Source organism: Canis lupus, chromosome 14 (assembly GCF_011100685.1).
Source record: "Canis lupus familiaris isolate Mischka breed German Shepherd chromosome 14, alternate assembly UU_Cfam_GSD_1.0, whole genome shotgun sequence".
In the NCBI taxonomy this organism is placed as follows: Eukaryota; Metazoa; Chordata; class Mammalia; order Carnivora; family Canidae; genus Canis; species Canis lupus.
Window position 1 is genome coordinate 5,505,658 of NC_049235.1, and position 17,055 is coordinate 5,522,712.

The 17,055-nt window shown below is 35.7% G+C and overlaps 1 protein-coding gene across 10 annotated transcripts in view; it reads right to left on the reverse strand.

Moving 5' to 3' along the window:
• The window catches only part of MKLN1 (muskelin 1), a 328,108-nt gene that overhangs the window by 40,349 nt on the left and 270,704 nt on the right, over window positions 1-17,055 (reverse strand). For all 10 annotated transcript variants that reach the window (XM_038556486.1, XM_038556487.1, XM_038556485.1 and 7 more), the window contains 3 exons: window positions 13,342-13,554; window positions 8,447-8,668; window positions 5,735-5,864 (listed from right to left, as the gene is read on the reverse strand). In XM_038556486.1, coding sequence (XP_038412414.1) covers window positions 5,735-5,864; window positions 8,447-8,668; window positions 13,342-13,554 — 565 coding nt within the window. The remainder of the gene's footprint in view (window positions 1-5,734; window positions 5,865-8,446; window positions 8,669-13,341; window positions 13,555-17,055) is intronic.

Here is a 17,055-nt window from a genome sequence, read left to right on the forward strand (position 1 = left end):
ATTATATGTTAAGTCCATCTCAAATTATAGTAATTACTGTAGTAGAAAAGCTTTAGAAGAACAGTTAATAAATAGAATGTTTAAATACATTACAGAGCATCCGTGTAATGGAAGAAAATTGGTATTTTTTTTTTTAAGATTTTATTTATTTCAGACAGAGAGTGCACTAGAGAGAGAGTACATGTGTGTGAGTTGGGAGGAGGAACAGAAGAAGAGGAACGCTGAGCACAGAGCCTGACTTGGGGTTCAATCCCACCACCCAGAGATCATGATCCGAGCTGAAATCAAGAGTCATGCCCAAGCTACTAAGCCACTCAGGCATCGCCAAAATTGGTAATTTCTGAGAATATTTAATAATGTAGAAATTTAAATAGTACCCTGCCTTGTCCTTAGAAGGACTTTTCGTGGCTTATTTTTTTTTTTTAAGATTTATTTATTTATTCATGAGAGACACACAGGAGAGAGGCAGAGACCTAAGCAGAGGGAGAAGCAGGTTCCATGTAGGGAGCCCGATGCAGGACTGGATCTCAGGACTCTAGGATCACACCCTGAGCCAAAGGCAGACACATAACCGCTGAGCCACCCAGGCATCCCTTCATATAAATATAATATTAGATTATTATAAATTATTATTATAAATAATAATCTAGTAAAACAGGATTTTTAAAAATCAGGTGACAGTAATCCCATGGGAGGATAATTCAATATATCAGTTCTGACATAAGGTTTTCTAACTTAATCCAATGAAAGGTTTTTGTTTTTGTTTTTTTTTAGGAGATTCAGAGTACTGAAAAGACTGAATGCTCTTTAAGAAATCCTGAAAAAAGTCTATGTATTTCAGCTAAGCTTTTTACAGGTTTTGAAAAGTAGAGTCAAGATTATACTATTAGATGAATATCTAGAATCGTGTTAACAATGAAGATTAGAACCATATACTTTAATTCCTAACGTGGGCTTCCTCAGAGAATGTCAGGAGATAACGATCTATAAACTAAGATCTGAAAGATGTTCACAAAATAAGTTATACTTTGGAGGTCAGAGAGAACAGCATGGACAAAAACCCAAAGGCAAGGAAAAGTATTTAATCTATAAAGAATTAATATTCTGTGGTCATGAAACAAAGAATTGGTGGCAAAGAGAGGGTAGATACTAAAAGTGGGGCTAGGGATCCCTGGGTGGCGCAGCGGTTTGGCACCTGCCTTTGGCCCAGGGCACGATCCTGGAGACCCGGGATCGAATCCCACGTCGGGCTCCCGGTGCATGGAGCCTGCTTCTCCCTCTGCCTGTGTCTCTGCCTCATTCTCTCTCTCTCTCTCTCTCTGTGACTATCACAAATAAATAAAAATTAAAAAAAAATAAATAAAAATAAAATAAAAAAATAAAAATAAAAATGGGGCTAGAAAACTAAGGCGGGGTATATCATAAAGGAATCTAATAGTCAGGCTGAGTTTAGACTTAATCCTGAAGGCAAAGGGAAACAAGGAACAAATTTTAATCAAGGAAGATGGCCTATCAAGTTTATATTTTTAATTTTATTTTATTTAAAAAGATTTATTTTATTTGAGAGAGAGGGGTAGAGGGAAAGCTGGGTGGGAGGAGCAGAGAGAGAGGGAGACAGAAACTTAAGCAGACTCTGCACTGAGTGCAGAGTCAGATATGGGGCTCGATCCCACAATCCTGAGATCACGACCTGAGCTGAAAACAAGAGTCAGATATTTAACTGACTGCACCACCCAGGGGCCCAGAGTTTGCACTTTTTAAAGGTATTTTCTTATTTTATTACCACTAATCAAAAAGTAAGTTTGTTAATTACTTCTTTGTTCTCCCCACACACAACTGTAAGCTCTAGGAAGATAGAACTCTTATTCACAATTGCTATCTCTAGCACTTAGCTTATTATCTGCCACACAGCAGATGACCAAAAAATATCTGTTAAAAGCATACAATTCTACAACTTCACTGGTAACACAAAACTGCTGTATTCTGCTTGCAATATGGAGAATGAGTGGGTGGGGAAAGGTGGGGGAAACAAGAAGAGGAAGTCCAGTTACTAAAGCCGAGTGTAATCGAGTAAATATCACCTGTATTGTCAACACAAAATGACTCCTATAAATATAAGAACTTAAAAAGTCTTTGGGAAATCTTCATAAAATAGTGAATGTAATAGTCATTGTTCAAAGTAAACAAGATATGTTTTTAGGGCACTTGGCTGGTTCAGTCAGTGGAGCATGCAGCTCTTGATCTCAGGGTTGTGAGTTTGAGCCCCATGTTCTATGTAGAGATTACTTAAAAGAGAAAATCTTTTAAAAATAACAAACAGAGGTGCCTGGGTGGCTCAGTTAGTTAAGCGTCCATCTTATGGTCATGAGATCAAACCCAGTGTCAGGCTCCTCCCAAGCTTGGAGCCTGGTAAAGATTCTCTCCCTTTCCCTCTTCCCCTCCCCCACATGCTTGTACACGCTTGCTCTCAACAAGCAAGCAAACAAAAAGAAGAAGAGGAGGAAGGGGAGGAGGAGGAAGACTAGGAACAAAGGCCAAATAGGTAACAATAGCTCAAACTAGTTGCAGTGGAACTAGAGAGAAGATGGAGGTAAAACTGGCATTACTTAATTACTGACTAGATCAGTGAACCTGTAGATAGCATTAGCATGTTCTTGTAAAAACTGAGGTACCTAAGAGTAATATAATACTAGCCAAAACTAGAGGGTGAGTCCGTCTCTACTCTTAAAATAGCCATGAGCAGGGACACGATATAATTTTAGTCACTTACAGACACACAAGCTAGGACTGAGAAATTAGGTAACTTGTCCAAGGTTACTTGATTAAGGGCTGAGACAGGCTCTGGAGAGCTAGAAGAGTGGTTCTCAATTATGGCCGCAGGGGTATCAGAAACACCTGGGGTGGTGGGAGACAGAAAGTGGCACACAGGTAGGGGTTAGAAAAGAAGGGATGAATAGGAAGGGAGAGAGAAAGGAGGAGAGGGAGAGAGGGGAAGAAGAAGAAAGAGGGAGAGAAGAAAGGAGGGAAGGAGATGGAGGAAAAAAAAAAGAAAAACGAAAGTGATTTTAGTTTCATTCTACTGTGCCAACAGAGTCCGCTGTGGTTCCACAATTCCAAGTAAAACCACAACAGTTTTAGGCAGGAAAACTTTCCAAGTATGTAGTCTAAACAGACATTCAACTCTGCCATAAAAATCCTCAATTAAAGCATCATATAGCCTCTGGACACTGCAACTTGTAGGCATATTGTCAAAATTAAACACTCGGAAAATGTGTGTCTAGGAAAAGAGTGATATTTTCAAAATTTTAATCAATCAGATCAAGCCTCTGGCATTAAACCTTTCAATAACTTCCAATTTTATTTGGAAAAAAAATCCAAACTTCTTGCATCTATACAAGGCATCAAACAATTAGAGTTTTAACTATTTTTCTAGCCTCATTTCATACTGACTTTGTGGGGACCCCACCGTCAACTGGCACCAGCCTCATCTCTTTCTGGAACACACGAAGTTCCTTCCTGCTTTGGGACTTTTGTACTTGCTCTTCTCTCACTTAACATGGTTTTTCCTAGTTCTCTACTTCTTAAATCTTAAAGATAACCCCTGCAGATGAGGTTTCCCAACCTGCTCTATCTGCATGGGACCTCCCATGCGACTTATTCTCATGGCAGCCAATGTTTTTTCTTCACAGTACTTAATGGCAACTGCAAGCCTCTGCACCAGCAAGTGAGTCCTCTGAGAGGAGGGATCTTATCCCTCAGGCTCACAGTATCTCTCACATGTTTAAAACACGGCACATAGATGGCACTGAAATACGTTGGGAAGGAGGAAGGGAGAGGGTCAAACTTAGATGCTAGCAGGTGTCCAATAAATATTATTAAACGAATGAGCTTGTTTGCATAAATCAATTATAAATTAAAGAACACACAGCAAAACTGGTAATTCTGATTTTATAAAAGTTGACTATAGCAGTAATTAGGGAATGAAGCCACACTTCTCACTTCCCCTAATACCTCTAGTCTATGGTAGTAAAACCATAATGATGAAAACAATTACCACAATTTAATGTAAATTTAAAAGCAGCAGAATATAAAATTGTGTTTAATTTTATACAATAAATTATTATTATTTTTTGAGAGAGAGAGAGAGAGCCTGAGGGAAAGGCAAAGGAAGAGAGAGAATCCCAAGAAGGCTCCATGCCCAGTGCAGAGCTTGATGCTTGGGCTTGATCCTATGATCCTGAGATCATGACCTGAGCCAAGATCAAGAGTTGGACACTCAACTGACAGCCACACAAGTGCCCCTACAATAAATTTTTAAAAAATAGACGGAAATACATCAAAATTATAACATTACATCTGGGTGGTCTGATACAGTTTCTTTTTTGCATCTTTCTATATTTTCCAAATGTTCTACAATGAGCATATTATTACATTTATCATCAGATTATCATACTTTGCTGGATATAAAGCCAGCCATAACCATGAACAAAGCATTACACTGATGAGTTTAGCAACTTACTATATAATAACTCATTTAAAAAATATCTTTAGGGGCAGCCCGGGTGGCTCAGCAGTTTAGCGCCGCCTTTGGCCCAGGGCCTGGTCCTGGAGACCCGGGATTGAGTCCCACGTCAGGCTGCCTGCATGGAGCCTGCTTCTCCCTCTACTTGTGTCTCTGCCTCTCTCTCTCTCTCTCTGTCTCTGATGAACAAATAAAATCTTTAAAAAATATATCTTTAAATGATAGTCATTAAAGCTTATCTACAGTGAATTTTTATACTGAGCCTTTGCTACTATCACTTTGCCACTTTTTTTTTTTTTTTTTTAATCTTGGAAGTAGTTTAAGCATGGTGGAAAAAACACCTCTGTACTCATTTCCCCTAGAAAATAAAGGTCTAGCCTCTGCCTAGTAGGAAATATGGGAGAAGAGTCTTGAGGGTCCCTTCATATGCAGTTTTTAACTATGGTACTATCTTCTGTTAAAATGTTTTTTAAAGTTTTTCCTTGTAAGTAGGAACTATTTTAATAAAAAGATCTATTTTTATGAATAATAGCTAAAAGAAAAAGCCAGCTGATCTAATTTCTTAAATTAGGCATTTTAAATTACTGCATCTTAAATATCATTCTTCTGTGTATAATAATCAAAGGCAAAGTGACTACTATGTAGGGTAACTATGCAAACTGATATCTGACAGTGAATCAGGGGCACTACTAATAATTACTAATGCCAGGGCAATATGCATAACTGAGACATCTCAGGCAAACCAGTCACCCTATTACAAGGAGAATAACTTGGATGCTGAGTATGCAAACTTAAAAGTTGTTATCAGTTACACGAAGTTCTCCCTCAGAACAAAGATATATTCCACATGCTAGTGCCTTATAAGTCACTACAGTGAAAGCAGAAGGTGGAAAGGAATAGCAAACATAGAATACAACAGTTTTAAACTCATTAATTCTTGCAAGGCCCCTTTGCCAAGCAAGCACACATATAAATAATGCCTTCAGGAATTTAAATATTGTCTTTCTGCTCAAATAATATAATAACTCGTATATTTTAAACACATAAAATTAGATAATTTAGTGGATGGATTTTTCTTCCTCTTATTCAGAACTACTTCAATTAAAGACATGGGGAAAGAGTGAAGAATGGTTAGAAAGAAAAGAAAATAGGCTATATATAGTCTATCTAAAGTAGTTAAGATATGAGAGAAGAATCACTAAATGCCTTTACCCATTCCAGAGTCTTTCTTGGTGCCATCTGATATTATGTCTACATGATCAGAGTCCACATCATAACTAAAGAAATCATTCAAATAGGTCTTCGATCGCTGGCCACCAAAAACATATAAGCAACGATTTTTCTGAAAAATAAGGAAAAAGGGCAAAGAAGGGAGAAAGCAGTCACTTCTATGAAGAATTCAGATGATCCTTTTAAAATTTAAACCTCTATAAAAGCAATTTTATGCCAGATCCCATGCAATGGAGTACTATGCTGGTATAAAGAGGAATGATGAAACTACATACTAAGAGGTGATCTCTGGGATATTTTGTTAAAGTAAAAAGCAAGGTACAGAATAATGAATGCAGGGTACTGCCTTTGCATAAGAAAGGAAAAAATGAATGTGTATATGTTTGTTTCTTTCTTCAAAAAGAAACAAAGGAAAGAAGCTAATTAAAGAAGGGACAGAGCAAGGAAGAAAGAAATCCGATCTCTCCAAAAGTACATTGACTTACAGGTTTTGCCTTTGGAACCATGTGTATTGTTTTTATTTAATTAACTCAAAAGAAAAACAATTTTTTTTGAAATTTGAAAAAACAATGAAATAAAACCCATTTTAAATGAAATAAACATATCTGTAAAAATAGGACCACATAAAGACATGATCACATGGAGAAGTAGTAGAGATTTAATTCATGTTTTTTTGACTACCCATTTCTAGCTATAACCTAAACAGAAAAATAATCAGAAAGCAATGTGAAGCAATATTCAGTAATTTTTGTTAGTTTTGTGATTCTGTTACTATTTAGAAAGACATAAGAAGTAATATAATACTATCATTAGGAAGTAGGATTTTAACCTTAAAAGATACATAAAATACAAAATCAAAAGGATATTAAATTTTAAAACTCATTAATTTTTAATTTGAATTGGCCATGACAGTATGAACTAATGATTTAATTTTTCTGTTATTAAAAAAGATACTTATATATAATACACATAAATGTGTGTATATAACTATATGTGTAGGTATTCTGGGAAGGGGGCACCCCTATTGGACAAAGAGAAAAACTTGGTTATCAAAAAGAATAATCACAGCACTGGATTAAAAACATCAAATATATAAAAGTCCACAAGCTCATAATAATGCTTAAAAATATACTGGTTAACTTTGGAGTTTCAACTCATTAATATGAAAAGGTGATAAAGAAAAAAAAATAAAACATTTTTATCACCTCTCCTGTGTGGTGTGCACATTAGGGTGGCCAAATAGTTAATGAGGTTGTTAAGTTTTTAGTATCAGAATCAGTTAATAAATACAGAATAAATAACATAACTAGAAAATCACTGTTTTATAAACCCTACATCATGATTATCAATGACTGCAAAAGCCATTTGGTAAAATGTTGACAAGAACCTTTATTACTGATCAATCAGGCTGGTAACACCTAAACCCATCGAATAATTTTAACATCACCAAAAGTATGAAAGCTACACATAAAATGCCTCTTGATAGCTTGCAATCAGACCATCTTTAAGGTATTCTTGCACTTCTCCTTTTGCATTCCCCCTCCTCCCCAAAAAGAGAGAAAATCTAAAATCAAGCCTTTAGAGCTAACTACCAGCTTATAGGAAATATGGAGACTAAACAATCATACCACTACAAGGATAAAATTAGCTATGGGAAATTCGAGAGCACACATGATTCAGTTTCTTTAACAAGTAAATAAATGGTATATGAGGGGGGAAAATAGGAGCAGGGAGTACTGTTATGGCCTAAAATAAATTTAAGAGACATAACAACTAAATACAATACATAAACCCATTCTGGAGTCTGACTTGAATAAATCAACTATAGAAAGGTATTTTTCAGTATTTCAGAAAACAAAATGAATGCAGACTATGTATTAAATGATAATATGAAATTATTGGTACTTGGGTTGAGTATGACAATGGTATCATAATTATGCAAATAAAAAATCCTTATCTGTTAGTGATACACCCTAGTATTTACAGGTGTAATGACACATTGTCTGACACTTGCCTAGCAAAATAAAATTTCAGAATAAATTTGAAAATCAGAGAAACATTAAAGAAAGAAATGAAATATAAGTGGGATAGATATATGAAAAATGAACAGTGGAATACTGATAACTGTTGAAACAGGTAAGTAAGGACACTCTTCTCTCTACTTTGATATATGTTTAAAATATTTCACAATGTTTTTAAAGTTATGTTAAACAGAAAGAAGCCCAAGTTAGCCTTATGACATCTGAGAAGGTTAAAGAAATGTCTGATATTGGTTTTACTAATAAATTTAAATTCTAATTCTATAAAGTCAGTTCTTAATTCTTCATATTTAATGGAGAGTGGCAGAGAGGAAAATAAAACAAAATAATTGATCTTTAAGTTACTAAGAGAAATCAGTAAATAGAAAGGTATAAGAAAGAGAAATAGCTACAGTATTTGTATCAGCAGTAGTTATCTGTAAGTTCTAGATTAGTATTCAAGTAATAACTATTTAGGAATTACTGTTAATGGGAAGAGTCTTATAATTAACAACCAGTTCACTGCTGAGGAAGTTTTATTTTTGTCTATCATTGTTAACACTAGTGATTTATTTTTAACGAAAAGTGCTGATCTCTTTCTGAAGATTTAGATCTATTTCTTTTTCTATGGAGATATAATGACAAAATAACAATACAATATATAGAATATTCTTACTGAGTGGAATAGCATGCAGTGTCCTATCCGAGACTGGATGTCCTCAGGCCCAGCATTACAGGAGTCCTCTCGAAGAAGTTTCCAAGTTTGACATTGACAGTTGAAAGCAAACAACCCACTGAACTGTGGTTCACTGGCTCTGCTGTCGTCTACGCTCCCATTACATGTCAAAATTCTACCACCAAAGGTGTAGATCATATGCTTTTCTGAGTCCATACACATCTATCAGAACAAGGCAACAGATTGAATAGTTACAGATTATTCCTGTCATACATACTAAAATGAAACCAGTGTGCAGTTTTAGATTCTCAAAAAACTCAACTGTGTCTTAGTAACACTAAATATCACCCCAGATTATCATGTGCACTTACTGCAGTAACGCTCACTGCCTGGCAGATTCCGGATCCCCCTTCCTCCCTTCCTCTCTCTCTCTCTTTCTTTCTTTTAAAGATTTTATTTATTTGAGAGAAAGAGAGAAAGAGCGTGCACAGCCAGGGTGAAGGCAGAGGGAGAAGCAGACTCCTTGCTCAGCAGGAAGCCCGTCTGGGGATCACAACCCAAGCTTAAGGCAGATGTCCAATTGACTGAGCCACCCAGGGACACCTCAGGATGCATTTCTAAATACTTTTTTGGGTTTCTATTTTTCCTGATGAGAGCAAAATATATTGCTTTCTTGAAACTATATAATTTTTACCAAATCAATCAGTAATACATGAGGTGCTGATTTATACCGAAGAGTAAATGCTAATCATACTTCATGGGTAAATAGTGATCACACCCTTTTATTCTCCTTGTTTTGTTTGTTTTTATTGAAGGTTCGATTTGCCAATATATAGTATAACACCCAGTGCTCATCCCATCAAGGGATCCCTCAGTGCCTGTCACCCAGTTACCCCAACCCACCACCCACCTTCCCTTCCGCAACTCTTTGTTCATTTCCCAGAATTAGGAGTCTCTCATGGTTTGTCTCCCTCTCTAATTTTTTCCCACTCAGTTCCCCTTCCTTTCATCCTCCTTATAAAAACTCTTTGTATTCTAGGCAAGCATCCCATCCTCTTAATCATGAACCGTTTCATCAGAGGGTAGCTACATCAGTAAGAGTGATACAACTAAATTTTTATTTCTGCATTTATTTTGCAAAGCTCTTCAAAACATGTTGTTACAATATAGTAAAACAAACAGACGTTTGGAGCAGTCTCCAGACTGACTTCTCTAGTGATGAATCTGCCTCCTTTTACACATTACTATAAAATTAGTTTTCTTGAGGTATACTACATAATTTATGTTCAAAAGTCAAAACTGATTCTTTCATTCTTTTTTTTTTTTTTTAAGATTTTATTTATTCATGAGAGACACAGAGAGAGAGAGAGAGAGAGAGGCAGAAACACAGGCAGAGGGAGAAGCAGGCTCCATGCAGGGAGCTTGATGTGGGACTTGATCTCAGGTCTCCAGGATCAGGCCCTGGGCTGAAGGCTGCACTAAACCACTGAGCCACCCAGGCTGTCCCTCTTTCATTCTTTATACTCAAAGAGATCATGGCTTTTCATAAAAATATCTCTCAGAGGGATGCCTGAGTGGCTCAGCGGTTGGGCGTCTGCCTTTGGCTCAGGGTGTGAACCCAGAGTCCCGGGATCGAGTCCCACTTCGGGCTCCCTGCAAGAAGCCTGCTTCTCCCTCTGCCTATGTCTCTGACTCTCTCTCTGTCTCTCTCATGAATAAATAAATAAAATATTTAAAAAAATCTCTCAGAAAAAAGCCATTTGTCACAAGACAATAAGTTCTAATCAAATTCTATTTCAAAGAATGTCTAAGTCCTAGTTGGGAATTAGATGTTGAACACAAATGGCATTTTGGTATTTAAAGAATAAATTGCATATACAAAATATCTATTTTTTGGCTAAGGTACAAATACTAGCCATTATATGTTCAATTTTCTCCTCCCATCAAATTGTGCTATTTATCTATTTTTGTATTGTTTTCAGGAAAAAGCTATTTTCATAATTGTAAATTCCTTTTATTTTTAAAATTGTTTTTAAAAGATTTTTATTTATTTATTCATAAGAGACACAGAGAGGCAGAGACATAGGCAGAGGGAGAAGCAGGCCCCCCCATGGGGAACTGAATATGGGACTCAATCCCAGTACCCTGGGATCACACCCTGAGCTGAAGGCAGACACTCAACCACTGAGCCACCCAGGTATCCCTAAATTTTGTTTTTTTAAAATTAATGTTAAAAAGAAAATATTCTAGCACCTCCTAATTTTTCTCTAACCACTAAAAAAGATCCAGTCACTTGCCATTTCCTAGGTTTCTGACAACCTTCCATAAATTAAGATGAAAATCTACTATTCTTTAAGGGTGAAATCTTGGTGAATATAGTTCAAAGTATTCCCACTCTTTAATCTTAAATGATTATATCATTAAAAGCTATCCATACATTGCTGAAGATGACTCAGTATGGCCCCATTCATCTACTACATCACTGCCTGAGGTTTCACTGAACCTGAGTTGCATTACCCTGTCCTAAGGACTAAAGGCTCAGATCTCTCCAAACACCTCAGGATCGTGTTGAAAATCATAAGGGGCCCACATTATGGGAGCCATTTAAATTTTTACAAATTTACAGGCTGATACTAATTGTGGCCAATCTCTGTTATCCAGCTCCTATGGTTCTACTTCATATGATTACAAAAGTAGTTTCTATTTCCTTCCAGGGATACTTAAGCTTAATTTTGATATGGCTTTTCTCATCTGTTATTAGTTATGAAGCATAAACATCTTTATCTTGGTAGCTCTTTCTAGCATACCAGAGCAAACCAACTAAAAAAAAAGAGTGAGAAACTATAGTAGTTTCTCTGATTCTTTCCCATATCTTAGAATACACAGGACACAAAACAGATATAATTAAAATAAACAGAACACAAAACAGATATAATTAATTTTATTCCTTCAGGTTGGTTCTTCCCTGGGTAAGATAGGCAGTTTCAACTGGGGTCAATTATCAAAGAAGAAGTGTTAATCACTCTAGAAAACTATGTTGTTCAATAGTTTATGATTTCCTTTTTGTTTTCAATCTCTGAAAAAATTTCTGAGAAGCTAATAACCTATTAAAGTCTGGGTGATAATATTAATATCTTTTCTCTTGAAAACTTCAAGAGATTGCTTAAGTCAAAACTTGGAAGACCAGTCACTCATCTACTCTATCAGGTTAGATATTTAATTCCTAAAATCAAACAAATTGTGGATAGCCACTTATTCCCCACAATGTTTTAAAGTCCCAAAGTCTTTATTTTACTCTGCCACATGAACACAAGACTGGCTAGGATTAGGCTGGGTTCAAAACAATTTTTCTTCTCAGAAATCCAGAAGCTTTCTAAACAGTACTCAACCTACCAACCTCAAAAATGTCTCATGTTAATCTGGTCCTTGCTTACTTAGAAAGATAACCAGTATCCTCTGTGGCTTTTAGGATTTTCTCTTATTCCATGACTCTAAAATTTCATGAAGAAAGTACCTAGGTAGGGATATTCCTTTTCATTCATCCTAATCTGCTTCTTGTGTTCCTTTAATTCTAAAAACTGTCTTTCTTCAGTTCCGGGACCTTTCTTCCTTTTTAACCCTGAGCGTGTATGGTGCTTTCAGTTTGCTTCCATTCTCTTTTTTTAGAATTCCTATTAGGTGGTTTTTAGAACTTCAGGATGTTTTCTCTGTTCCTTAACATTTCTCTTATAATTTCAGCTCACTAATTTAGTAACTTTTAGAGATGAGAGCTTTTTTTTTTTTTAAGATTTTTTATTTATTTATTCATGAGAGACACATAGAGGCAGAGATATAGGCAGAGGGAGAAGTAGCCTCCATGCAGGGAGCCAAAAATGGGACTCAATCCCGGGACTCTGGGATCACACCCTGAGCCAAAGGCAGATGCTCAACCACTGAGCCATCCAGGCGTTCCTGAGGTGAGAGCTTTTTAATCAGTTTATTGAGATTTTTATTTGGCTATCAAATCTTTATCTTGTAATTTTTCTAGATATTTCTTTTTCATGGATAAAACAGCCTGCTGAATTGCTCTAAAAAGATCACTTAAACTTATCTTCAAGGCTTCTTCACAGTCTATACTACTAGCTGTTAATATTAATTCTTAATTTGTTTGTCCTGTTTGTCTCATGGTATTATTTTCAAATATTTCTTTGCTTTTTTATTTTTTATTTTTTTGGCAGTTAATCCAGTCCTCTTTGTAGCTGCAAATTCCCATTCATCTACCCTTTCACATACAGCAGCCTGCCTCAAGGGACTGGATGAAGAGAGATGAGACATGGTGCTGTTAAGGGCTCCATAGCAGCTACCCTCTTGGGCACATTGCTTTATCCATCCAGCACCATTATCCACACTCAATACCTGACTGTGGACAATTATCTAAGGTAAGTGCTGTTCAGTCACCAACCAATCATCTAATGTTTGCCCCAGCTACATAAACTTTGAGACCTTTTCTTTTTTTTAAATAAACTCTGAGACTCTAGTTGCTAAAATCTTATGGACTCCGGCTTCTTCTGGTTGGATGGAACACATTTGTTTCTACCTTACAGGAATTCTCCCCAATTTTTTTAAGTTCCTCAAAGGCATTCTTTCTTGTTTTTAAACATTGTTACTAATGTATTCTTTTGCATTTCATAGATTGTGGGGCAAGAGATCTTAGTATTTTATCCTGCCAAACAAGAGAATAAAAATTTTAAAGATAACTTTATGCCTACTGAAGCAAGAGTTATTTTTATAATCTATTATAGGCATTTGTACGGAATCACCAATAGACAACGCAGTATAACATGTGAAATAAACTCTAAGGGCAAGAGTTACTGAGCACAAATTAATTCCACTATATACATATCTGTGCACCAAACCTGATGATCAAACACCAATTTTGGCCCTCCATCAGCAGCAGTATCCTCACTGAGTAACATCCATGTGTTTGTGTCAATGTCATAACGATAGAAATCACTTTTCAGAGACTTGCTATTCCTCACAGAGGAATCCAAATATCGCCCCAATGTGTAGATTTGCCTTCGTTGAATGTCAATGCACATTTTATGACATGATCTGGCACTAGGACCATTCTGTGGAGAGCAAAGAAAGAAAAAAGAAAATAAATATTCAAAGAACATATAACAAGAAAATAAAATGAAATGCTCTTTTTTTGTTGACTTTCATTCAAAGGTTTGCAATAAAGTCCTACATAGGATTAAATCTTACCACAGAAATGCTTAAAATCTACCAGGAGAGACGAGATGAACTATTCTGTATCTGATGGCACTCTGTTTAGAACACTTATATGACTTCTATTATATACCCACCGTATTTTAGTCATTTGTGCACAGAACTTTATTCAATAGTACATGTTAATCTAAACATACAATTAATCTTTAAAAATGTTTATTAGGATTTCTCATCAGAGTCTAGCACAAAACAGATATTCCAAGAATATCTAGAATTGCTGCATTTCATAACTGGAACTTTAATAAAACTACTAGTTTAATTATCTCCTTTTGAAGATGAGGAAATATAACATGAAGAAGAAAGGTATCCTCCTAAAAGCTAGTAAAGTAGTGACAACACCAGAATAAAAATGCACAATTTGACTTCATCGTCCACCCTTTTCATTACATAAAACCGACACTCCTGAGTGAATAAATATTACAATGAGAAAACAGTATGAAGAACACTATATTATCAACAAAAATTAATTATTTGAGATCACTTGTATCAGTGGACTGAATGAAAGGTAAAAAAATGGTAGTGTATAAACTAAAAAGAGAGTTCCTTGGAAAGAAAAGAACTTCAATTGGGCATGATCTGATTAGTTGAAATGGGGAAAAGAATGAGAATATTTGTTAAATATCTCCTAAATTGTACCCATAATATTACTGTGTGTATTTCATTCAATCCATGTAACAACTCCATAAGGAAATTTACCATTTCATAGAGTCTAAGTAAGCTGTCCACAGTAACAAGATTAGGAAGATAATTTAAACCCCAGTGTAAGTAGAACCGAAAGCAAAAATAGACTTAATCCAATGTGTGTGGCTATGACTGAGATGAAGACTTTCTACTGCAGAAATAAGAGCTGAAGAGTAAGGCAGAAACAGAGCCTAGTGACTGGTAGAGGAGATTGGATGTAAACTTGCAGGCAATAAAGAATTATCACAGGTTTCTAGAGCAGGACAGAACATTTTTAAAAAAGTATTAAAAAAAGAGTATTCTAGCACTGTTATGCAGATTAAATGAATAAAAATATTAGGAAGAATAATTTGACATTAGTGCTATCAATCTAGATGTTAAATTGATTTGTATCTGAACTTTAGTATTCATACTATTTACAACTTTAAAACCCATTTTCAAAGATTTTTGTCAAGGAAAATCTCTAGCAGATAAGATGGAAATATTTTTGAAAGAATTTTCTCCACAATTAACCTCAAAAACAAAGATAGGATAATATATTATAAATCTGTACCATATATCCTAGAATGTGGAATTTGAAATTTTAATAGGGGAGGTAACAGAACTTCTTGCTTCAGCTTCTTCCTTCAGAACTTCTTGCTTCAACCTTTAATAATATGGGTTATTAAAATGATGAGCAAATTATACCTTAAGTAAGCAGAAAAAAGGAAAGAAAAGAATAGGAATCAAAAGAAAACAGATAAAAAAATAGAGATACTAACAAAGCTGGTTTCCTGAAATATTAATAGAATTATATACCACTAGCAAGACTTATTTTTTAAAAAGGAAAATATGAATTGCTAAATATGAGAAATGAAAGTAGGAATATCACTTATAGGCTCACTACAAGTTAAAAAGAAAAAAAGGGACTACTATGGAAAACAAAGGTAAAATCTGACAATGTAAATAAAATGGACATATTCCTCGAAAAATTATAAACGTACTAAAATTAACATGAGAAAGAAAATCTGAAGTCACTATATCTACTGAAAAATTGAATTCATAATTTAAAATCTTTCCACAAAGAAAATGCCAGTCCTTGATGTCTACACTGGTAAATTTTATCAAACACTTGAAGAAGAAACATTACTCCTAACTTATTTTAGTTAATAGATAAACCCCTAAAGGGGGTTTATCTCAGGAATGCAAAGTTAATTTTACATTAGAAAACTGATCAAAGGGATCCCTGGGTGGCGCAGCGGTTTGGCGCCTGCCTTTGGCCCAGGGCGCGATCCTGGAGACCCGGGATCGAATCCCACGTCAGGCTCCCGGTGCATGGAGTCTGCTTCTCCCTCTGCCTGTGTCTCTGCCTCTCTCTCTCTCTCCCTGTGTGACTATCATAAATAAATAAAATTAAAAAAAAAGAAAACTGATCAAAGGTAATGAACATTAAAAGAATTAAAGGAAAAAGTATTATCTTACTTATACAGAAAAAGTATTTGATAAAATTCAATACACGGTCATGAGGAAACTCACAGCAAACAAAGAATAGAAAGGAGCGTCCTCAATCTAGTTAAGTGTGTATAAAAATCCTAAATCTAATTTTTCACTTAATGGTGAAATATCCAATGTTTTCCTGCTAGTATCTGAAACAAGATAAGGAGGTCTATTCCCACTTCTTTTTTTTCTTAAGATTTTATTTATTTATTTGAGAGAGATAGAGAGTGAGAGAGAGCGAGCACAGATAGGGAGGAGGGGCAGAGGGAAAGGGAGAGGCATACTTCCTGCTGAGCAGGGAGCCAGATGTGGGACTCTACCCTAGGACCCTGGAATCATGACCTGAGCCAAAGGCAGACGCTTAACTGACTGAGCCACCCAGGTGGCCTTCTTTTTCTTTTTTAAAAAGATTTATTTATTTGAGAGAGACAGGGAGTACATGTGCAAGCACAAGTTGGAGGAGGAGCAGAGGGAGACAGAATCTTAAACTCCCCACTGAGCATGGAGCCCAATTTGGGACTTGATCTCACAACCGTGGGATCATGACCTGAGCCAAAATCAAGAGTTGGAAGCTTAACCAACTGAGCCACCCATATGCCCCTCTCACTTCTAATTAATATTGTATTAGAAGTCCAAGTCAGGGTAGTAAGGCATTAAAAAATAAAATAAAAGGTTACAAGAGAAAAAAACAGAAAGGAAGAAGTAACATTTTCTCTATTCACAGATGACATGACTGTTGAAAAAAACCTAAGAAATCAACAAAGAAACAATTAGAAATAATAAGTGAATTTAGAAAAGTGACATGATATAAAGGAAATATTAAGAACCCAATTTATTTATCTGTATTAATAGTAAGAAAACAAGACGATTTTCTTTAGTGGGGGCGCAGAGGGAGAGAATCTTAAGCAGGCTCCATGGCCTGCAAGGAGCCTGATGTAGGGCTTGATCTTACAAGCCTGAAATCATGACCTGAGCTAAAATCAAGAGTGAGACATTTACCTAAATGAGCCACCCAGGCATCCCATTTTTAAGTCCTATTTACAACAGCATGAAAAAACAAAATACACTAGGATCAATTTAATAAAAATGTCCAAGGCCTCCAACCTAAAAACTTCAAGAATGCTGACAAAGAATGAAGACAAATAAATGGAGATTTAACTATATTCATGGGTTAGAAGATAATA